A 25,422-nucleotide genomic window follows, 5' to 3' on the forward strand; every position below is an offset into this window, starting at 1 on the left:
ATTATTTAATCCGTTTAAAATGACATTAAATTTACAAACAGATTGATTATAAAGAATAAAGATTCATATATATGTTTTTTAAATTCAACATTAATTGATTTGATTTATAAAAAGACTTCAAACTTTAATGAATTATCTTAGGATTGCATCATTATATCTCAAAGTAATAGAATAATATTTTTATTATTATCATAATTAAGACGGTAAAACTCTTGTTAATGTAATTTTATTGATGATGGGAGGGTTATTTTTTTCGGATTTTTCTAAAAATTCTCAAGGTTTTCATCAATGAATGCTAAAAAAAATGTTTCTGAATTATTCTTGAGAATTCTAATTTATTTTTAGAAAATCTGATTATGCTAAATTATGCATCAAAAAATTATCCGTTTTCCGGTACCGAAAAAAATGTTCCAAAGATTATTTCAGCTTTCAGTAAAGTTAGTAAATTTGTTTTCGCTGAACGACGTATTTTGGTAGCTGTTACTGATACGTCACGTATATATTTGGATAATTTTAATTAACAACGGGATTGTGAAGAAAACAAAAACTTCAGTTAAAACGGATGGAAATCTGGAAGATTTAGTAGAAGAAAGTACAGTCACTTCACGTAAACTTAGAAAATTGTAAAAGCCTTTCTGCCTTTTCTTGAAGCACTTTCAAGTGATTGTGTCTTTTCCTAACAAATAAAAAAGATTCGTATTAGTTTTTAATAGAAATCTTTATCTCGATCAAAACATTTTTTTAATTTGGTCATTCAATGAAATTATGAAACTATGTACTAACTGAATATTGTAGTTGAGACTCAATGCAAAAAAAGTTCCTATCTTTATTGAAAGGGTGTCCAGCAATGAGCAGTAATGACAATTATGCTCACGAGAAAAATCATTAAAATAAATACCGAAAAAGTATCTAATTCATGACATTAATTAGTCCGGAAACTGTTGGAGAAATTTAAACTCTACTATGATGCTTTTAAATCGCTTTTTTCAATTGTTGAAAGTATTAGACTTTTTCCAGATGCCTCTCCGAGTTTGTTCTCTGAGTACGTCCTACTGTTTTTAAGTTTAGATTTTTATTTAATTATCCTTTTTTTTCTTCAGTAGAATAGTAACAATAAAAATATATAATGTGTAGAAGAAGAAATCCGGTGGATAAATAACTAATTAGTAAAAACAGGAAAAAAATGGTTACAGTTCATGTATGAGAAAAATAACAAATTTAAAATACTCAAGTACTTTGTGTCCTTTTTTATTATTGTTTAATAATGAGGTTAAATATTGTTATGTGTTCGCCTTATTCGTACTAATTACTCTTTATTTCTCTGGAGGTAAATAATTTAATTGTTAAAATTTTAAACCCAGAATAATGTTCAAAGTCTTTGTGAACAAAACACATATGAACACAAATTAAACTTTTCTGTCAATGACATTAGCGAACAAAGAATTTAAATGTTGAAACAAAATGCGCAAAATGTAAACAAGATGCGCGTAAATATACCGGTAGTTCATTTGTAACTTCGCGCTTCAAGTCTACCATGACATTATTAAAAAAAAAACAAAAAAAGAAAACTGTTTTTACTTCTAGAATTCGACTCATGCTTCGGCTGCAGAACAAGAATTTTCTCGGATACGTTACTTCGGTTTTTATTGAGCTTAAGTAGTAATTATGCTTAAAAACGCTGTAAAGTGTACGAATTATTTAAATACAATAATGCTCAACTTCTACTCGAACAATACAATATTTTTACTCTTCAGTAAAAATTGGCAACCATGAAGTGCTAGTAACGCGTCTGCGCTCTGTAAATGACAAGACTTTGTTGTGATAGAGTAGGCCTAATGTCGCCATGATAATTGAAATTTGTTGTTCGTACTCGAATAAATACTAAATTTCCTCTTTAGCCATCACATCCATCATTAAACGGTTTTTCATAATAGTTTGCAGTTATACGTTTGCTCTTTTATTTCTAATAACTGTCAAATGAATATGATGTGTTCTTAATACCTCTATTTTCAGTCATAAAAATGGCTGTATAAATGTATCCGTGTGTGCTGCTCCAGTAAATACTTGATTTCAGATAGATCTTTGCGTTAAAAGCGTTTGCCTATCAGCGAAAATGGCTGCATCTTGTTATTAATATTTCAGTAGATTGTTTTATTTGTTACTAGACTTGTATTTGATTACTGTGATTTTTATCGTCTTTATCATTAGAAATTATGCATTTTAAAAAAAATGATAGTGAAAATGTTCGTTTTTAATTCTCCTCTTCACCACCGAGTATTGTAAGTAGCGAAGATTTATCATAGATGTTGCTCATTATTAACCTTATTTAAGATTTCGAGTATTGTCTTCTTTTCAGTCATTGAATCGAATTCGAAAAATTTGCTCTTTCAACTTTGTTATTATGGACATCACAAAGTTTGTATTAGGGAGGGGCTGATACTTTCTGTTCATAATTATTTAAAAATTGGTTATAATAACATAAATTGATCCTTGTACGATGTTCATATCGTCCATTTCGTTTGTAATCTATACCATAAATTTACATGAAATCTTTCCAAATTTTCTTTTATTTTGAATTGTAAGTTAGCTTATATTCAATTTTGAAGGAGCTCTTTAATGGGAATTTTCTGTACAAACTTTCATGCCGCTTTAAGAATTACTGCTGCTTTTATATTTTATTATAGTTAAAGGTAAATATTTACAAATTTCATAGCTGGTCACTCGCTTATTTGAATAAGATCATGAAAGAAATTAAAATTTATTATCATTAAAATTTGGTATGGTTTAAGAGCATTATGAACAAATGGAAAACAGTGATGATTATTCTGCAAATTTTCACAAGGTACTCACAACTATGATTTTTTTAAAACAATTTTCAATTGTTTGAAATTTCTGTTTTACAAATTTTATTAGATATAATCTCTTGGTAGTGAAGTTTTTTACACTGAAGTTGAAGTTTACAGTGTAGTTGTTTACATTGTTCAATGAATTCTATTGATAATCACTGTTAACTTTGATTAAGTTAGATATAGAAATAAGGTACTCATACAAGTAAGAGATGTTAAATGCATAACAGTTGTTTGTTATAGAACACCTTTAAAAGTAATACATGCTTTATTGTTATCTAATTGATGAGTGAATATATCCTCCCTCATATATTAACAGCTTTATGTATTATTAGTTGTAGGTGAAGGTTAAAGCATGTTATTAAAGAAATTTCAGGTTTACTGTTCAGTCCATTTTTGCACACATTTGTTCATCTGACAATGTAAAGAAATGTGATAAATTTAAACTATGCAACTCACTTTCAAAATAAACAAAAGTTTTTTAAATATAATTGTATTAGAGAGGGGTTGATACATTTTTGTTCATAATTATTTAAAATTGGTTATAATAGCATAAATTGATCCTTGTATGATCATAACATGCATTTTGTTTGTAATCTATACCATAAATTTAAACACTGTTGTGTTAAATTATTTTATTTAATTGACCAACAATTGATTAAAAAAAAAATCAGTTTTCTCCCATGAATACTCTTGCACTACATCTATGTAATCAACCGGATATGAAAACATTTATATATGAAAAGCCCTTAAGTAAAGTTAAATTAAAGTTAAACCTAGAATACTTCATTAAAATTAAATATCTTAAACTGTCACTAGACTAATGATATTTTCAGTAGACTAATTTTTTGTAATGTATAATTTTTATTATCCAGATGCACTGAAATAGTGTGGAACACTGCTGGAAGAAAATCTAAAGTTGTTTTTTCTTTCTTTACTGATTGGAGATTATATTTAAATTATCTTTTATTGAAATAGTTTTTCTAAGAAGCCTTTAGTAATTAATAAGCAGCACCTTCTTCAGTGGAGTTACTAATGGCCCTTTTGTTAACTGTGCCAATTTTAAAATGGTTTGGAAACCTTTAGTAAATTTTAAACTATAATATATTTTATTCATTTAGTGTTTATTGTTTTTGCCCATATCAAATTTTTTGATTATTCTGGTCAAATTTGTTGGTGTGTTTGTAATTTCATATTTCTAGAGTATGTTTGAAATCAAGCTTTTTATAATCTGTGTATAAAATAGCATGTTGTGATTAATGATGTGTGGATGTGTGTGTGCGCATACGCATGTACTTTGCTACCATGAGGTAATTCACAAGAGATGATAATGTTATATGTAGTGTGTCTGTATGTATTACTTGTATCTATAGGTAAATTTGCATTCAGCTTGATATAATTTTTTTTTTTGCAGTTACTACAGTTTAATTTGTTTATTTCTGGCTCACTACTGTTTTTACAGTATGTGTTTTATTAAGTTTGCATTATAGTCTTCTGCATTTTATTAGTATTTTTGAAACAGAAATGACCAAGAGGACTCCAAATCAGAATTATTTTAATCCAGATCGGTGGACTGACCGAATAAAACAGTCATGAAATGTTTATTCATATGATGAATATCAGGGTGATAAAAACAAACTGATACTTCATCATGTTGGGTGATATTTAGTTCGTGTCGTTAGTGGGACGTCCTTTAAAAGTTACAGTAGATTATTTATGATGAAAATTATTTTCACTAAATTTTCAGAGGATTATTTATCACTCTAAAAATATTTATTTATTATGTTGTTTATACCATTATGCATAAATGTTGTGTAAAGAGTATTTGCAAGGGTAACCATTACAATAATTTGGTTGCTGATTATGATTACTTTTTTCAAATTGATGATCATGTTGAGAATTATATAAACACACTAACTGTTATATAATACTTGCTACATACTATTATGTGAGTTTGCAAATTTGTTGATATTTTTGAGTACAAATAGTTGGGCCTTGCTTCAGCAAAGGCAAGACTTGCTTCATAATAATTTCTTTCTTATTCTGTTATCAGTATAAATTATCCTCTTTCACGTAGTTGTTTGTGAGTATTTATAATAGACATTACTTATTTGTTTGAAATATTTCTTATTTATATTCAGTTTTATACTGCAGCTAAACAGCTAAAATGGTTGTATATTTTCTGCAATTTCTATCATTTTTTTTCACAACATGTGAAAAAGTTATATTTTTTGATTATTTTTTTGCTAAAATGTGAGTATACTGGATGAGTAGTAACAAAATGTTAATACTAGAAACAGAATGATTAGTATTGTATAATAATTAATTATTATTATTTAAGATGATTCATCCATAATTTGGCAGTACTCTCCTCCTTTTAGTATTCTTTTCCTGCTTTCCTATAAAATACAGTAGGATCCAGTAAAATACCAATAGGTACAGTAGGATCCCGTAGTTTTGTATGCCATTGTATTCAGTTAATAATATTTTTGGGATATCATTTTTAATATTTTTTTAATTTTAACTAACAGATTTTTTTTTTATCATAAGTGTTTGGTTCAATAAATTACAGAATCTGATTCATTAATTATTTTGCTGATGTTAACTTTTTTTTGTTTTTAGTAGGATGCAGTGAGGTTGACGTGTTACTCCATGGCTACTATACTTCTTTTACTTTGGTTTGTTCTGCTTTCAACAGAAAAAAGTAAGTTAGACAGTACTGTTAATTGTTATTTATTATATTTCTTTCCTTTGTAATGAAGCATTCTTGCTATCCCAGAAGTCGCTGTACCCCTCTTTGCAATAAAAATGTTTCTATTGTTTTGAAAGTTACATAGTATTTGATCCTAAAAAAAGTCTTTACTGCATTTGGTATCTTTGCTCTCGAGTTCTTATAGACATTTACTCGCACTCTTGTTTCAGTTGCAAGGCTAAGGCTGATAAGAGTGGATGCAGTTACAGTGTTGAAGAGTAGTTGGTACAAGTGTTTGGGTTCTCAAATGACGATGCATTAGACATACAATACCACAAGTAATGAATACATTTAGTGAATATTTTAACGGGGACCCACCTCATAAAGAAACAATGCTTGATTGGGAGAAGCATGCATTTGCTTCTTTCACTATTAAAGACAGATTTTGTAATGAAATGAATGGACCAAAGAAGATGGGCACTAGTGCAAACATCTGTTGCTGTTGCCGATTTGATTGAATTTTCTCAAATAAATCTATTCCTTAACAAGAAGCCAAACTTAAAATACCGCAGTCAACAATACATGATGATATTAAATAGGCATAAATATGAAACCACTTTGACTAACTTTTTTGAATGAATTAACAAGTGAAGACATGGTACACCACATTACTTACAGTCTGCTGTGCTTTATTAGCACGATTTCCAAATATGTGTACTGCACAAAAGTGTTGTTTTATTATGAATCTGCATTTTATTGCAATTCAGGAACCAGAAATATGGTTTTCTGGACTAGAGAGAATCCTCATTTTGTGCCTGAGTTAGAAAGAAATCTACATTTTGTTGTGATATGGGCTAGGATGTTATCGTAATACTTCTTTGGACCATATTTTTTTTAAGTATATTAATAGTGATTCTTATTTTACCTTGACTTCAAGAAAAGGTTGTTATGTAATATATATTTGCTGGATGCAGCAAAATGGGGTTTCAGCTCATTTTGCCCTTCAAGTCCATGGTTCCCTAAATGAACAATTTCCAGGCCAGTGAATTTGCTGTGGTTCACAAGTACTGTCAGCTTCACTGTAATGGCCACCACAAAGCCCTGACTTTACCACACTCGACAACTCATTGTGAAAAATAATCAAGGCCAATATATCTCATTGTCAGTATTCAATGAATGAAGAATTATGTAAGTGTGGAAGAAGCCTTTCAAATCATAACTCCAGAGATCCTTTGAAATGTACTGAGAAGGATCTGAAGACACATAACTTTGTCCATTCAGTGCATTGGTGCATATATAGATCCATTGTATAAATAATCTTTAAGTACAACTGTTCAAAATATGTACTAAGTCCAGAGTGTATATTTGTCTAGGGGTTCAGGGACATCTCAGACATAATGCATATAACAAAACAAGCACCAAATATAAATAGAAAAAAATGTGACAATAACAATTAATAACTAAAGAGAAAATTGTCACAAAACGCTACAAAAAGAGACTTTCTACCTGTGATTATAAAACAAAAATAATTTTGGAGTAAAACCTAAATGATAATATTTAAGACAATCCCAGTTGAAAGTAGAAAGTTTGCTTAACCCACAATCTAGACTACTCAACTCTTAACTTAGGTAGTTCACCCATGACCAGTTAATTATATGTACCTGTTATATAGGATTGGATAAGAAAATTTTTTTCATGAAAGCAAGATATACCATTAACTTTCTACTGATGTAGAAACATCCCCTGCCTTGAAGAAAACTGAAATTTGGGGGTAACAAATATTCTTATAATAAAAAAAAAATTTTAATAAAAAATTTATTAAATACTTTTAATACATTTAAAATTCTATGATGCTTTTTGATATTGGTCCCCTGTTGATATTCAATACATGAAAACTACATTTACCCAATGGATTCATTGATAGGCCAAGACCCATTTCAGATAAACCAGATTTGTAATAGTACGTCTTTGGGAGATATTTCAAAGCTACATAATCTCGGTAATTTTTTGTTTTAAAACAAACAAAAAAAATTATGTACAGAAAACACTGTAAAAACAGATTATTTTGTATACATAATGTGTGCAGTACAGAAAGTACGAAATGTTTTTATATTTATTTGTTTCTATTTTGTTTTTGCACAAAACCTTACATTCCAGAGGACAATAGGCAACATGGCACAAGTACTTATAAAACAACATAAATACAATACATACAGTAACAATAAAATAAACACGAGGGAATATAAAAAGTATTCACGAGGGAATATAAAAAGTATTCAAAATTGCAATTATTTTACATAAATAATGATAAGACACCAAGTACCTCATCATTAGGTCGCAAGATCACCAATTGCAACACAGAACATCAAATATATAATCCACTGTATATTTCAATCCACAGTAAATATTTCCACATAAGTTAAGGTTGGGAAGTTATATCATACAACTTTCTTTACAGACTTTTTAAAACTTTATTCTCTAATAAATAACATTTTGTTATCAGTTTCCAGGAAATGCTGTTTATATGGCAAGCATTGTGCAGTTTTTCCATGCTTTATGTGATCCTGTGTTATTCCAGAGTAAGGTTGAATTGCTGTCTTTGCTAAATTTTTTGTTATTCTTTCTGAATGTTGCTAATGGCTTTTTCTAATTAAACCATTGAACTCAGCTATATCTTTAATAGATAAAGTTTTTTTTCTGTGCGATAAGTTTCCAGACTAAGTAGCAGACTTAACTAGTAACAGGATTTATCTGAAAATTATTGCTTTAAAAACTGCATTCATATGCTGCATAGGATAAAAAAAATCATTGGTAATACATCAAGTAGCAGTTTGTGTTTTTTTGTAATAATCATAAGTGATATTATTATCTTTACAAGTGATTTTATTATCTATAATTTTAAATATAAAAATGATGTCCAATTACATTACTTTCAATTTTATAGGTAAATTATGTTTTTTTTAATTTAGTTTATTTGATTAGATTAAGTCTGTTTTAAGCTAACTGCCTAAATTTCAACTGAGATTGTAAGACAGTACCACGTAGTTTTTAGCCAACAATTATTTTTATTTTATAATCACTGATAGCATTTTGCAAGTGTGCTTTTTTAGATGTTAATTTTTTTTTAACATCACATTTTCTTGCATTACATTAGCTTTTTGGCTTTTGTTTTTATATTTTGAATGTTTCCTAATATTGAATTTATGTAGTAAATTCAATATTCACAGTACAATCAGTTCAGATGCAAACATTGTATTGTACAACTACACTTAATAATAATTTTTCAATCTAGAATATACAAATTTGGGAAAATAAGTACAGCAGACAGTAATTGCCAGCAACAGCAGATGCAGTCAGTAAGTGGTTTAGATAAAATCATATAAGTGGGAAATGACAGTGTGTCAAAATAAGGCAACAGACTGATTGGAGTAGTACAAAATTATCAGTCCCATTTGTCAGAAATGTTATTTGTAGAAATGTTAGTGATGTATTACCAGTTCAATACTAGGTTCAGCTGTATTTTTTTTATACTTAACATTAACTTACCATGAAATTAAAAAGAGCCAGGTGATATAATTTTTTGTTTATGTAGATGATGAATTCATTGTATTTGCTCAAAGGTTGGAAATATGATATGAAAATTTATTTAGATTCAGAATCTTCTAGGTGAAGGGCTGAGACACTATCATTCCATCATAGAAGTCAATAGTTGATATAGTGGTAATATGTTCATTACATTATACAGTGTGGGCAAAAAGTCCCTTTACATGTTAATAGTACAGTTAGATATGTAGATAAACATTGTTGTAAAAAAAAAAAAAAACAGTATATTTCTAAATTTATGTCTGGTTAACATTAACATGTATTGGGAATAACATTGTTACAAAGGTTCAAAGTTCATTTATCAATAATGTCAGTGTGCACCCCTCCATGTTCGATGCAAAGGTTGATGCGTCGCCATGTTCTTATGTGTATTCACTGCAGCATATCAGGGGTGATCCTTTCAAATGCCATACCAACACCGTCTTTCAGTTATTCACGTCTTGTTGTTTACGAACATATTCTTTTATTATTCCCCATAGTGCACATTGCCCGGTGTGGTGAGGTCTGGGCTTCGTAGAGGCCATGGCAATGGTGCTGGAAGGTCTCGTGATCCACATCTAATCCAGCAGTTTGGAAATAGTTCATTTAGCCTTGTGCAGACACTCAAAAGCAAAATGTGGTGGACCACTATCTTGTTGAAGTGTAATGGTGTCAGCTGTTCCTCTTGCCAATAATATTGGAAACAACCATGCGTTAATCATATGACAATAGCTGTGCTGGTTCAAAGAACCATAAAATAAATATGGTCCAAACAGATGATCTGCCAATATTCCTGCCCAAATCATAACATGCGACAGATTGCACTCAATTTCCTCATAAAAGTGCAGATTGTCTTTTGCCCAAAAAAAGACTTATGATTTGTGAGCTACAATAAATCGCACACTCATCAGAGAACATAATGTTTTATTGATCATTTGCATGTGGGAAGCATGCGAGCAGCATTTCACATGCATGCACTTGTTGTTCCAAGGTGTTCTTAGGATGCTTAATTCTGCAGACTGCTTACAGGTTGATTTCATCGGCGATCATTCAATAGATTTTGCCACAGCAACACAAGTTTCAGTGCAAGTTGTAGGCCTTCCACTATGTGGTGCATCGAGAACACTTGTTGCAAAGGTTTTCTTTCCCCATACAAATAACATTGGTATGATGACGGTGGTTTTTCAAACCGCACAGCAAAGTCCTTCAAAATGTCTTCTTTGTGTTCTGATGTTCGTGAACCCACACAGAAGCCACCAAACGCTCCTCAACAGAGAAAGCACTTGTATCTGCTATGGTTTAACTTGAGACTGTCACATCCTTCTCACACTAACAGAAGTGACATGTGCAGGACTAAGCTTATGACGGGAAATAAGGAGTCAATCTGCTCAACAGAAAAGCACAAAAAATAAATTAAAAAAATACAAAAGATATACCATATTTTGTATTGTTTTGTATTCATAACAGTGTTTATCTATATGTTTAACTGTGCTATGCTATTAACATGTAAAGGGACTTTTTGCCCACACTGTAAATAGCAGTTTTTATTGATATTCAGCAGACATTCAGCACTGTAATTTTGTAATAAATGAAAATAGATCTTTACTTTACAAGCTTTAAAAGTAAATATAGCATAGAAGAATATAATGTTAAAATAGGTTTTAGTACTATAGAAGAGTTGTCAGTAATTTTTTTTTATCATTTTTATAAAACATATAATGAAAATTGTTAGAATGTTACTGGTACACAAATTATAAACATGAATTCCTTAAGGGGGCCAATAACTCTATTGCTTATCCTATTTGATGTAAAAATTCAGATCTGTAATTATAGCAGTAGTAAGTAAAAAATTCTGTAGTTTATTGTAATTTAAAACAAATTACTTAGTGTTTTTAAAAAAAAAATGTTCACAATATTATATGTGTATTTCATTTCATACCTATTAATAATATTGAATGAAAATTTATACTTTGTCCCTTTTTTACTTTTTTTTAAATCTAATTTTGAGAAATTAGAAATTAATTATAAAAAAAAAAACTTATTTTGTTTTTGTTAAACATTATAATGGAAGTAAAAATGTAAAATATCAATCTCAGCTGTCTTTTTTTTTTGTAAAGAATATCACTAAAGGTAATATATGACCTCTTTCCGCACGTTATAATACATTTGTATTGTTATAATGCATTTTTTATTTGTATATAAACTGATATATGACATCTCTTTTGTTGTGCTTTTTCTATTGTTTACACTATTCCAGCCAGTAAAATATTCTTTTAAAACAAATAATTATAATATTTGGCTGTGGTACTTGTCTCCAGGATGTATAAAAAATTGTCAGTGCGAGACCAGGACACAGGGGACTTGTACACTTTAATTTTAATAACACTGAGATGTTAGTACTGTAGTAACACTAAATAAGAATTAAAAATGTACCCATGCTGACCAGCAGACAGTGCTTAAATTGAAACATGTATACAAGGTCCATAAGTCTTGTACTGCGCTACAAAGATCCGCATTAGAGGACCAAAGGTATTTGTATTACAGTGTGGAAAATCAAAGTAAAAGACCAAAATTAATGTGTTAATAAAAAAATTAACATACTGGGTTATTCAAATAAATATTTTAAAAAAGTTTTCTGCTTCCAGGTGCCAGTAATAAATCAAATATTATAAAGTTTGTGCTCCAGATCACTCTCTCCTAAGGTATCTTAAGCCCTTAGCACCTTCACTTACAACAAAAATCCATTCTTCGTCAACAGCACTCTTCCTTTAAACACCATCGAAAAATTGAATGATGTCAGTCTTTTTTTTGTGTAGAAAATTAAATTTTTAATTTTCAAATAAAACAATCTGAAACATCTTACTACAGGATCATTAGAGGAACTTACTCTACAAAAAAAAGAATTGTTAAAATTTGTATATATGTTTGTAAATAAGGCTTGGAAAAACATAAAAGAAATTATTTAGTTAAATTGAGAATTTACTTTCTTTTTTTTTTTTGTTGATTTAGTTAAAAATATTCTTAATGCACTTATATATTAATAAATAGGCATTCAGATGGTTTTATGAAATCCTGCTAGCCAATTTCAAATTGAAGAAAATTAATCGTTAGTTTCAGTTGTAATAAACAATGCTCTAGTCCAGGGAAATGTAAAGAATGCCAGCAATTATGCTTAGAATGTATAAAGTTAAAATCATATGCAGATAATTGACAACCAAATAATGTTTATTTTGGTTGAAGATATTGTACGTTTTGTGGTTCATTTATTTAAAGTCGAATTATGTTTTTATTCGTTTATTTAGACAGTTTTGATGACTTTTTTGAATTAAGTTTCTGATTTTTCAAATATATGAATCCTTTGTTAGATTATGTTGTTGGTGTTTTACTCAGATACAAATTATGTTAGATTAAATAATAATAAAATGACTCCCGTTATAAATGCATATTAAATAATGTAAAGCTATCAATTGATAAAAAAGATTATATAAAAATTAAAACATCATTATGAAATTTTTATTTAATGCATTTCTTTCAACTGTTAATGCCTTTTCTTATAGAACTTGGCTAATATTTCATATTTGAGAAATAAGGTAAATATTAGCTTGGTAATTATTAATGTTTTTTAACTTTTAATATGCTTTTCTGAAGTCTATAAAATTTGTTTAAAATAAATTATACCAATATTAAAAATGAACTTGAAATTTTTTGGTGTTAATTTTTTCTTCAGTGTTAAATATTATAATTTTGATTATTCTTAAAATTATATTGTAATTTTCATTCTGTATTAGATTAAAATACGCATTATAGTGTGAACAAATGTAATGGATGAACATATGTTTGGTGGATGTTGTATATAATTTTCAAAAATGGTGGATGTTGCTCACATAATTTTCAATAATGTCTTCTGAATTGTGAATATATTTTATAGTTATGTTTTATAATTAGTACTGTCACGAATTTACCTTAACAATATTTTACTTGTTTATATTTTAAATAATTAATATGGACTTTAATCACATCTGTTTTCTATTTTATAGTTAATTTATATTTTGTGATGATACTCTGACCAAGGTTTTACTGCCGATTTCCATGATCCATACCGGCAGATGCTGGAGCAATTCTTTTTTTTATCAGTTGTGTAGCATATCTAACCATTCCTTACTTGTTCTGTATAATGTATTATTATGTACCAATCAAAGTAAAAGATTTGTTTATTTAATAGTATTATAAAAATGTCTTCAAAATGGCGTTCAATGAAATTCATCTAATGTTAATCAACTGTAACGTAAGTGTTTTTGTTTGGTGCAACAACAGAAAAGGTTGTATAAAACCTCAAATGAAATGCAAGACCCTCTATAAACTAGCATAGCTACTCTAAAGATAACAACCATTCTGTATTGGGCTTGATGAGGAAAGTTGTGTTTTTCATTCTGTTCACCACTGGAATTGGCTGTATAGTAAAATACCATTACTCTCAGAAAAAACGGCCTTGACTAATGCCTCTTACTCTAGATTCATTGCATGCATCACAGCCTTAAGAAAGACCAGGACAAGCAATTTAAAGGAACAAAATAATGTACTGCTTCTCTTAAAGAAACAATGCACATATAATGCATTACCTCTTCTCTCTAGTGAAAAACATAATAAATAACTAGTTAAAATCATGACTTTCAGTATTTGATAAAGAATATACCTAATAACAGTATTTATAGTTTTACCGTTTTATTTAAAATGTTTTTGTTAAAATTTATGTAAATTTTAACAAACATTTTGGTGCAGCAGTTCAATTTCATTAAAACTCATTACAATTTAAAATTTAATCCAAATTATACTGCTGCAAACAACAGAAATTTCTGAAAAAAAAATTATATTAACAGGAAGTAAATTTTATTATATATAGATAGAAATCTTGAGTCTAAATAATGAACAAATATACTGCTCCTGGGGTTACCTTAAAAAGGTGTATGTGTTTCACTTTAATACATTATTTAATGAAATCATATCATTGTAGGTGTACAGCAGGAGCAAGCACGAATTTGTCATAGAGTTTATAGCAACTATGCACATATATCTGTTGAGCAAGGAGTTCAGCAACCACAGGAAAATATTGTAAGTAAAAATGTTTTAATTAAATTATTTTACGTTTTTAATAATCTGTGATTATTAATTATATAATAAATTTAAAAATAGTAATTGTTTCAAAAATTAAGGAAATCAGAGGTAATCTCAGAGGTTTCTCTAATTGTAATGAAAGATCAGAAGCAAAACTAATTTTTAAGAGTAAGAGTTATTCTTTACAACATTTAGGTTACTGTGATGAAAATAAAGAATATGTGGCAAAATTAGGCTAAGATGTAGTCGGTATCTGTTACTTTTCATTTTCTATTCAGAAAAAAATTAATGTGAAGGCAAAAGTATGGAATTAGAATAACAACCCAAGAGGAAAGTTGCTAAGTTTAGTTATCTAACTAAAGATGAAAGATGTCTGAGAAAAGTCAAACTGAAAAATAAATAAATAAAATTTAAAAAATTGTTATCATACTAAAGAAAGAACAAACAAAAAATTTGAGATATGTCATAGAGATAAGTCTTAATGCCTCTGTTAACTAAAGATAATAAAAAGTTAATAAATAAAGACAGCACAGTTTTTTTAGGTGATCGGTTCAGTTTTAGAAAAAATGTAGATACAAGGGGAACCATTCTAATAGGGATAGACTTAAAAGGTAAATCATGGCCATTTGTAGAATTGGAATAGGATAATGCTGAATGGAATAAAATGTTTAAAATTTTATTTCAATATAGGGAAAGAAGGGATTTTTACAATCTGTGCAAAAATCAAGTGACACGTGTAAAAGTAAAAGATGATGAAAATAAGTAGAATAGATTTACTGCTAAGAGAAAATTATATTCTGAAAATATACGAGATGATGAAAACAAAGTAAATGTGACAGAGAGGACAAAAATAAGGAATTAAATATTAATATAAGGAGTACAGTATATCAGTTATGTTTTTTTTTAATGTACGTTGTAAAATTAGAAAGAATAGATGAAATAAAGCAGATACTGAAGACAAACTGGCACAAATAAAGACAGCTTTCATTCTAAAATGAAATCTATCTGCTGTTATAGATTTAAGAATTTGGATTTGAAAGACATTATTGAAAATGTTTATCTAAATTGTAATGCTTTATGGTATCGAAAGATGGACATAAAACATAGTTTTGAAAGAAAAAGATAGAAGCCTTTGAAATGTGTTACTACAGAAAGATGTTGAAAATAGATACGTTGATAAAATTTGAATTTAAGAAATCTTAAGATGAACAGGAAAGGATAGAAATTTGAGATAGAATCTTGTAGAGAAAAACTAAGTTGGTAAACAGTATATTAAAGCGTCCAGATTCAGTTAACTTGCTGTTAGGGGATTTGTACAGGATGTAAACTGAAGATTAGGACAAAAACTGGAATCTATAAAACAGATAACTCAGCATGTAGGATGTAGGAAATACGTTAAAAGTAAATGATAAGCAAAAAATAGGAAATAAAGCCTGTTAAATGGCCAATAAATCAAAAAAGACTGATGATATTAATTTGTAGGCTGAAACAAATAATTGATATGAAAGTGCTTTTTTTATTTACAATCCAGAATGTCTTTGATACTGTAGGATGAAAAATAATTAAATTTTTAACTTGTAAGCAATTCAATGTTTCATGAGATATGATTCACCTGTATAAAACAGTGTCTAGTGTGGACAGAGAATTAAAATTCTAACTTTATGACTTTAATCTAAGTAATAGATTATTTTATAATTAATATTAAGTAAATAATTAAACTTGTGGTCAGATGTAAGGAAAAGATTTCTTTCTTTAATGATAGATTTTTATTACATTGAAAATTATGTTCTTGGAAGTGCATTCATCAGTCTTTCATAAAAAATATTAAACAAATATTTGTTTCAGCCTACTAATTAATATCGTCAGTTTCTTCTTTTTTTTTTTTTTATTGATCATTTAATAACTGGTTTTACTTTCTATTTTTTCCTAATCATTTTAGAAGTATAAAACTTATACAATCAAAATTTCTATTGTATATGTGATTTTTTCAGGATAAAACATCTGAGGTTTGTAACTCAGGCAATCATCAAGCTTGCTATACATTATGGAAAGAAACAAAAACAGCTAGTAATACTACAGAAATTGTTATTATTGCTCAAGGTAATGTCAGAATTAAAGTAGATACATACACATGCTATTATGCTAGTTTTAAAATAAAATCAGACTGTAATTATAAAAGTGGATACATTCCTCTAGTTGTTTTCTATATGTATATATTTTACTATTAAAGATTACAAATCCATTATTTCACAAAATTATTACCCTTTTTGTGAAATAACTAAGTATTGAATTAAAAGAATTATAGTATGCTACATATATTTTCGTTACCATGGAAGATTTTTCATAAGTCTTATTGGTAAAAGTAGCAAAGGATCCTTTGAAATGTGTAAAGTAGTGTTCTATATTGTACACTATTATTTTATATAACCATTTCATAATTCAAGCTAATTTATAATATAGACTTAGACTTGATGCCAGTTAGCAGAAATAAGACAGTCAAACCTAGATAAACATTTGAAGAACTGTAAATTATACGCTTAAATGACAGTATGTAATCTAAGTAATTTATTATTAATGAACTTGCTTACACAGTCAGATTTAAGGAAAAAATTCTTTCTTTAGTGATTCATTTTTATTACATTGAAAAATATGTTCTTGGAAGTGCATTCATCCTTTCATAAAAAAATATTAAATTTTTTATTTAAAATTTTTCAGTATAATAAGATAAGCTTTGTTACTTTACCTTATATTTATTTAACATTTGATAAATTAACACAACTTTTTGTAACTTTTATTATTTTGATTTGTGTATTGTAAAAAGTTTAATATTTTTTTATGAAAGATCTGTTAAGGATTACCTCCAGAAATAAATCTTCAATACAAAAAGAAAGTATCAAAGTAAACCATACATTTTACTGTGTAGGTGATTCCATTAATTTGGATAGTAAATAGAATGGTGTTCATACTAAAATAAAAAAATAAATAAAAACTGTAACTATTTACAACAATATTCATTAATGAAGTATTAAATAGATTAATTGAACAGAACTCGCCAGATGAATACATTATCAAATGTGTTTATCATTAGTGCATTAATATTTTTTTAACACATTAGCAATATACTACTTAATTTATTTGCAATATTTTTTAAAACAACCATTTACATATATATTTAGTAAAATATATATGTAATATATATGAAAATTTTAAAGATTGGTAAAACATTACCAAACTACTTGTAAATTTCACCAAAGACCAGATAATTTAGAAAGCAATCTGCTGACTCCTGTATTGATTTTCTCTAAGTAAATTCTAAAACAATCTAAGAGTTATTAATCTTTGAGAAAGCAGGGATGTAGACTGCAAGATTGTCTTTAGGAGAAAAAAAATAAAAGTGGGAAACTGTCATGCTGATATTCTGTTTACTCACTGTATAAGAATGTGTTATGTTTTTAACATATTCTCATAATATGTTTTATATACAATAAGTGGAATCAATACTTGATGACAGTTATTGAAAAAAGTGTGCTCAGTTTTATGTTCTTTACAATAAAAAGATTTGTTTTAGCACATCTAACAGATACTGGACAGAATTGTAAACCGTTCCACCTTTCACAGTTAAATATATGCAACTTTTTTGCACTTTATTCTTTTTTTTTATCCCCTATGTTGGGTAGACACTGTAGCAATTGATGGAGTCATTCTGGCACCTTGTTATAGCCATTGAGACAGCCTGTTTCTGTGTTGGAGCACTATGGGCATCTTTCTCTGCAGGAATGTAAAATGTTTTTCTTCAGAAGTTCCACAGAAGCCAAACTAGTGATCTAGATGTCTACAGAATAAATACAAGTCTCCTGCTGTAGTCTAATCAAACTACAAATAGAAACTAGCTCCCTTACCAACTTCAGTTTGTTCAGTCACAAATTTCAATCATTCTTAGAATTGATAAATCATTATTAATTTTTAACCACCAAATTATAAATCTACTTACTGGATTTTTTTAAAATTAGAATGCACTATTTTTTTCTTCTATATGCTTAAGAAATTTATTATTCTATATTGTAACTTCTTAGGATTTCATTTAATGTTCAGTTGTTTTTATTAAAGAAAAAGCTGAGTTTTAGCAGTAAAATTTCACGTATGTATTTTTTTTAATATATATTTATCTACATTATTAATTTGTTTAATAGGTTGTTGGGAGAGTTCAGGAAAAGAAGACTGTAATTCACCAGTTTGTGTTGCAAATCGGCGTCCTTCAAAGGCAATGAATGATACAAAATTTTGTTGTTGTTCTGGTGATCTTTGTAATTATAATGTGAGCGTTGGTTATGATAGTAGTGAAATTGATTATGGTATGGCTTCTCGAATTGTTACCAGTGAAGAACAAACAAAGGCAGCATGTAAGTGACTTACTCTTTTATTATATTCATAAACATGAAATTTAATACATGTACATGGCCTTATACATATATCTAATAAGGTTTTTTTTATTTCTTTTCATTATTATTTTTTTATGCTGGCATAATATACTAGTCTTCGTTTCCATATTTTTTCTTAATTAATCAAGGAATATTTTTTTATCATGTCTTCATTAATGTCTTACCACAATCAAACGTAGCAGAACTCTCTGAATCATCTTCTCCTTTTTCACTTTAGCTACACCTTTCTCTTTTTCTTTTTCCTGTTTAGCCTCCGGTAACTACCGTTTAGATAATACTTCAGAGGATAATTGATGATGATATGTATGAGTGTAAATGAAGTGTAGTCTTGTACATTCTCAGTTCGACCAATCCTGAGATGTGTGGTTAATTGAAACCCAACCACCAAAGAACACCGGTATCCACGATCTAGCATTCAAATCCATGTAAAAATAACTGGTTTTACTAGGACTTGAACGCTGGAACTCTCGGCTTCCAAATCAGCTGATTTGGGAAGACGCGTTCACCACTAGACCAACTCGGTGGGTACTTTAGCTACACCTGGAATGCTTTTAAATGTTTTTTTATTCCTTTATTAAATTTTTTATTTCTCTTCTTCGATAAGTGTATACTGAACACTACTAGTGACTTCAACAACAGTATGTGTTACTCAGTTTTTTGTACCACTCTTTTATTTAATGAAAATGGGCATACTACTCCACAGTAGTATAATAATTGATAATTAGTAACAGTAGATAATTTAGTAAACACTAGTAGATAATTTTTCATATCTAATTGTATCATTTTTTGTTCATGTTGTAGTTAAAATATCACTTATGTGACATTGTAAAGAAATTAGTATAACTCATATAGAGAAGCTGTCTACATTCATTACGTCCCTAAACTGAAGCATTTGATATTTTTTTTCAGCCTATTCTTTTCTTACTGTTTTAGTTTTACATTTTAAAGAAATTTAGGATTGAAAGTCAGTGACAAAAGATGATGACTTTTTTGTTGTGTAATTAGATTTTAAGCCTTTTTGTACTGATATCAGAAAATATTAATTTCATTGCAAGAAATTTTTCCAGGTAAATTCTCTTGTTAATATGTTTCTATCAAATCCATGATTTGTTAACAGTAGCCTATATAATTCTTACCACTTCAAGCAGTTAAATCAAAATCAACCTGTTTATCAAAATATATAGTGTATTATTTTTTTATCATGCGGCATACAACTGGCCTTCCTTCTGTTACACCAATCTTGATATTCAGTGGTACAGTTCTCTTTTTAATTTCACTGCAATACTGAATTTAAGACCCAAGTTCAGTAGCATTCAAATTAATCCAAACAGGGGGAAGTTTCTGTTTATTTCTACATTATGACTACACTACATGACCACATTCATTGTTTAAGCTGTCTGTGTAATGTGAGGTTATTTTCTTTAGTATTTAGCAATTCTCATGTTACTGTTTTGTGAGTTTATTTCATTTTTTATCAAATCATATTTTTTATTCTGTGTGTCTTGAATATATAATAATGGACCTAACTCCAAAAAAGTGTTTGAAAATTGTTTCTCTTTTTGTGCATACCAGTATGATACTACAACAAATAGCTTCTGAGTGTGGTGTTGGACTGGAAACAGTGAGTTCTATTTTTAAATAATTTAAAGAAACTGGTTTCTTTTTACCTCAAAAGAAACGCAAGTGTGACTATAAAAAAACTACTCCAATACAGGACTGGTTATTAGTGAGAAAATATAAACTTGATCCAAAGTTATCTGCTTTAAACTTAAATTGAGAATTAGCAGCCAGTGGAACACATTTACACGTGACAACTGTGAGATGCCAACTTCTTGCAGCTGGACGGAAAGTTTGTCAGCTAGCTAAAAAGCAGCTTTTAACACCAGCAATGTGCAAAAAAAGGCTCTTTAGGGCCAAAGCACATGCTAACTGGACCAAAGAAGACGAAAAATGTTATGTTTTCTGACACGTCACATTTTTATGTTCAAGGGCAAAGGGTTCCATACATTAGAAAAGCATCAGATGAAAGTACATCACTGACTCAAATCCAATAATCAGTTAAACTTCATAAAAAAACTGTTTTGGAATTGTTTCACATTTGAAGGCTGTTCTTCATTAGTTCCAGTAGAAGGTATATTGAAAAGTGATGAATACATCAAAATTCAGAAGAAAAAGATTGTGACAACTTAAAACAAATTCCCATAAGGCAATAGAATGTTCCAACAAGATTTGATGCCGTGTCATACTGCCAAAAAAGTTCAAAAGGTTTTTGAAGAGTGAAACATTAAATTGCTCCTGTGATCTGGTAATTCCGCAGACTTAAACCCATTTGAAAATCTTTGGGTAACAGTAAAAAATGACTCAAAAATAAACTGTAGCACAAAAATTGACCTCATTAAAACAGTAATATAGGTATGGTTTCACGATGAAGAAATAAAAAAAAAATGTGTAGTACACTTGTTGAATCAGTGCCAAATCGTGTATGTGAAGAGATTAAACTAAAGGACATATTAATTACTAGATATTCATAAATTGTACAAGTATGATTTTTTTTTTCTAGATACTTTTACTTTTTATTAAATAGCATTTGTGTTCGGCTTGATTTGCACACTACTGTATTTGAGTAATTTTTATGTGGGTTATGAGTGTTCCACATATATTGATATTTTTATCCACCCTCATAAATATTAATTTTTACTTTTTTTAATTTATACATAAATAATTAAGATTATAAAAATTTTACAAGAAAGTAATATTCTTCTTTTTTCAGCTCGTTCATCTCTAAGAGATACAATCGTGATAATTGTTTCATGTCTAGTAACATTAACAATTGGATTAGTTGGATCATTTGCATTGTATAAAAATTGTCGCTCACCAAACAAACCTCAAATGTTGGATTCTGTAAGACTGGTTGAAAACATTCAAAATGAACGTCCACTTAAAATGATTGAACTAGTAGGTAAGTCACTATGTATAATTAAATTAAAGTGTATTTTTTTTTTTTATCTTTAAAAGCTGTTTAGAGTACTTTCCATTTTAGTTTATTGCCAATATTTTAGTAGTACATTAGTTGATTCACTAACCACTATCCTGTTACTGAAAAAGTTGCACTGACTAAAACAATTGAATAAGTACTGCATTATTAAAATGCATTGCTTTTTTGTTTTCAGAAACTCCCTATGTAATGTGTATTACGAAGTGTTCAAGCAGTGTCCTATTCAAAATTTCTCCACTGAATAGTTGGCACATAATTACAAATACTTTGACATATTTTTGCCTGTAACAATTGAAACAACTATAATTTATCTAGAAAAATGAAAGTCTATAGAAAAAAAAAAATAGGAAAAGAGATTTGCATATAACATGAGCAACATGATCATTTCACCCATACAACTTGATTGTTTAATGACACCTGGGATATCTCAGGAAATACATTCTTAGGAAGAGTGAAGAACGAACAAGTCCAGCAGTTAAAATAGTATTTAATAAATCAATTCGTATTGACTACTGATGTTAAACACAGTTTTTTTATGCTGTAGGTAAACAAAATCTATTGGCAAAATATTCAGAAGAAAATGGTAAAAGAATTATTTATAGTTTTATCTTTAGTATCTTACAGATCTATAAAAGTAGGTTATATTTAATTAATTTATGTAGTGTTTATTCTTTACTGTTAATTTTATAGGGCAGGGACGATATGGCTCCTTATGGAAAGGTATGGACAAGGATGGGAAACTTGTGGCTGTGAAAATGTTTCCTCCTCATTATCGGCAACTTTATTGCAATGAGCGAGATATCTATTCGTTACCTTTTATGGACAATTCTGCAATCGTAACATATTATGGTTGTCAAGAGAGTCCTGGTCAACTGCAGTTGTTACTTTTATACTGCAGTCTCGGTTGCTTACAAGACTATCTTAAAGTACAAACTGTTGATTCTACAACTTTCTGTCGAATGGCATTATCTATAGCCAAGGGTTTAGCTCATCTCCACACTGAAATAAGACATGGAGGTAAGTTATTCAGTGTTTATCTAAAAATCTTAATTTTATCTGAATCCTGATAATGTTCAATTTGCTCCTATAGAATTGAAACTGAGTATTTCTATAAGCATTGAACAGTAATTGAAACAGTTTCTATCATTACTCTCTTTTATATTATTTTGGACTAAAACTTTGGAAAAAAAAATTGTACTGTTTCTACCATTAATAGTAGCAGTGTACAGGAATTTCTAATTAAATAGAGTAAATGGTACATTTTTTTTTATTACCAGTTAGATCTTCATTATGTGATTTTCCATGCTTCAAAAGCTTTTGTAGAAGTTTTGTAATAGGAATTTAATACTTAGAATTTATGTGTTAATAGCATAAAATCTTAATAGTTAGGTAAAATTATGTTATCAGTTTAATGTATTAATTACTGTAAAATTATGTTATCAGTTTAATGTATTAATTACTGTATGTTTTCAGTTTAATGGAAGTGTTATTATGGGTTATTCAGAATGCAAATTATCTGATTATATTGTATATTTTATGTTAAGTTTAGATTATTATTCTTGTTGGAACATTTTCTGACTCAGTCGGTTTTCATTTTTCAGATAAACTCAAGCCTTGTGTTTGCCATAGAGATCTCAATACACGTAATATACTTGTTAAGTCAGACCTCAGTTGTTGTTTATGTGATCTCGGTTTGGCTATACAAATAGCTGACTCTCATCATTGTAGGAATGAAGAAGCTACTATAAAATCGGTAAGCGATGTTGGTACTCTGCGCTATATGGCTCCTGAAGTTTTGGAGGGTGCAGTGAATTTACGCGATTGTGAATCATCATTAAAACAAATAGATGTTTATGCTCTTGGATTGGTATTATGGGAATTGGCTACTAGATGCTCAGATTTTTATATAGGCAGCACTTCAGCAGCATCATACGCGATGCCTTTTGAAGCAGAAATAGGTAAGAACTGCTCATCCATTTCAATGCATGAAAGAAAATTCAAGAAAAATAGCATTTACCATACTTTGATTTACAAATTAACTCCCAGATTACTTTCATACAGCATAGAAGTTGTCAAGTCACTTTTCCTATGCACAAAGCAAGATAATTATTTAACAGAAATTCTGTAGTTATATTTGAAAATTTAATATCTTTTTGCTTAACCTTTCTGTGCATAAATGTGTTATTTGAATCACCCATTTTGAAACCACTTTCAGAATAAAAAGATAGCACTTTATAAATGAGCTCTTAAAGAATGAGTTTCTACTGTCCATGTTCATTTTTTACAATGTTACAATGCACAGTATTATTTCATAACTGTACAAATGGCAAAGTAATATAATAATTATTTAAAAATAATTTATGGTCCTGAGACAAATCTGGCAATTTTATTTAATTCATTATTATAATAATAATTTTTCTGCTGTTAGACATATACTGTTGGAAATAAATATACAACATTATTTAGCTAAGATATACATCTTCCAGTAAAACGCTGAATGAATAGCTTATATTTCAGTTAGCTATCACACACTTGCTCAAATGAGTAAGGATATTCCTTGAGGAAGAGCCCAGAATATGGCTGTCAGGTAACGCTGGGTATACTAATTAATTTATAATTCTTTTTTTTAAATATTCTGTAGAAAGGACACCGTACTTAGAATATATGTGCCTTAACTGAAATTCAGTATGAAGCAAAAAAATCAATCGATTTCAAGATAATGAAATAGATAAAACTGGTGAAATTGGATTGTTGTGTAAAGAAATACTTCCAGTTTATCATTAATTGTAGTCTTAACAGTTTGTCTATTGATTTATAGCAGGTAACTACTGCTGATTTTTCTATCACAGTATTGTTACTGAAAATAGCAAATTTTTTGGATTTAATTTTTTTATATTTTCTATGGAGAAAATAATAAAATGTTTATCTAATTAATAGCTTACAAAATTTGTACAAATATTTGTTTTTTTCTTATTATTAAATTGTGAAAATTTTCACCAATGTTTATTCAGTCCAGGGAAGAGTTTATTGTATTATGCAGTTGTACATTTAAAAAAAAAAAAAAAAACGGTTATAAAATTCATAAATTTTTGTGTTTTTTTTTTTTTCATTTAATAATGAAGATAACAGATTTTTTACTTATTAAAAATAAATTGATTATTTTGTAACTTTTTTAATTTGAAATTTTTTACAGGTCAACACCCAACTTTTGAACAGATGCAGGTAATGGTGTCACGTAATAAAGCTCGTCCTTTGTTTCCTCCATTATGGAGAGATTGTCCTGCTGTACGTTCAGTGCGAGAGACTATTGAAGACTGTTGGGACCAAGATGCTGAAGCTAGACTTACAGCGCTTTGTGTTGTTGAACGATTGTCTGATTTAACACAGCTTTGTCAAAGAGGTATGAGATAATACAATCTTTTATTTTATTTAGTCATAACTTTATATATATAAATCAGAATTTTGTTTGTTTTTTGTGGCATTTTTTGTTAAAATTCAGGAACAGGTGGGTGATCTAAATTGATTCCTTTACCAATATGTTTGTCAAACTTTGAGGAATATTTTATGTATAAATTCACCCAGATTATTATTACTAGTTAAGCAGCAAGGCTTAAACTGAGAACATGTATTTAATAGTCATATTTCATGTAATGTTATTTTGAGTAGCTGACAAAACATGTTTTATAAATAGTAGCTATTTGATTCTCACAAACATGATTTAGAAAATAGATTGAAAAAATAAAATGTATAAAAATT

At 28.7% G+C, this 25,422-nt stretch overlaps 1 protein-coding gene across 6 annotated transcripts in view; it reads left to right on the plus strand.

Annotated features, from left to right (window-relative positions):
- The first annotated feature begins 1,829 nt into the window (after nucleotides 1-1,829).
- The window catches only part of wit (kinase protein wishful thinking), a 61,159-nt gene continuing 37,566 nt past the window's right edge, over nucleotides 1,830-25,422 (plus strand). For 4 of the 6 annotated variants that reach the window (XM_075362958.1, XM_075362959.1, XM_075362962.1 and 1 more), the window contains exons 1-9: nucleotides 1,830-2,279; nucleotides 5,469-5,550; nucleotides 14,132-14,229; nucleotides 16,224-16,332; nucleotides 18,423-18,632; nucleotides 21,442-21,630; nucleotides 22,357-22,683; nucleotides 23,268-23,624; nucleotides 24,860-25,066. In XM_075362958.1, the coding sequence (XP_075219073.1) occupies nucleotides 5,499-5,550; nucleotides 14,132-14,229; nucleotides 16,224-16,332; nucleotides 18,423-18,632; nucleotides 21,442-21,630; nucleotides 22,357-22,683; nucleotides 23,268-23,624; nucleotides 24,860-25,066 (1,549 nt within the window). In that variant the 5' untranslated portion in view covers nucleotides 1,830-2,279; nucleotides 5,469-5,498. The other 2 variants (XM_075362961.1, XM_075362960.1) reach the window with 2 other exon arrangements.

The sequence above is a fragment of the Lycorma delicatula genome, chromosome 4, assembly GCF_047948215.1.
Source record: "Lycorma delicatula isolate Av1 chromosome 4, ASM4794821v1, whole genome shotgun sequence".
NCBI lineage: Eukaryota > Metazoa > Arthropoda > Insecta > Hemiptera > Fulgoridae > Lycorma > Lycorma delicatula.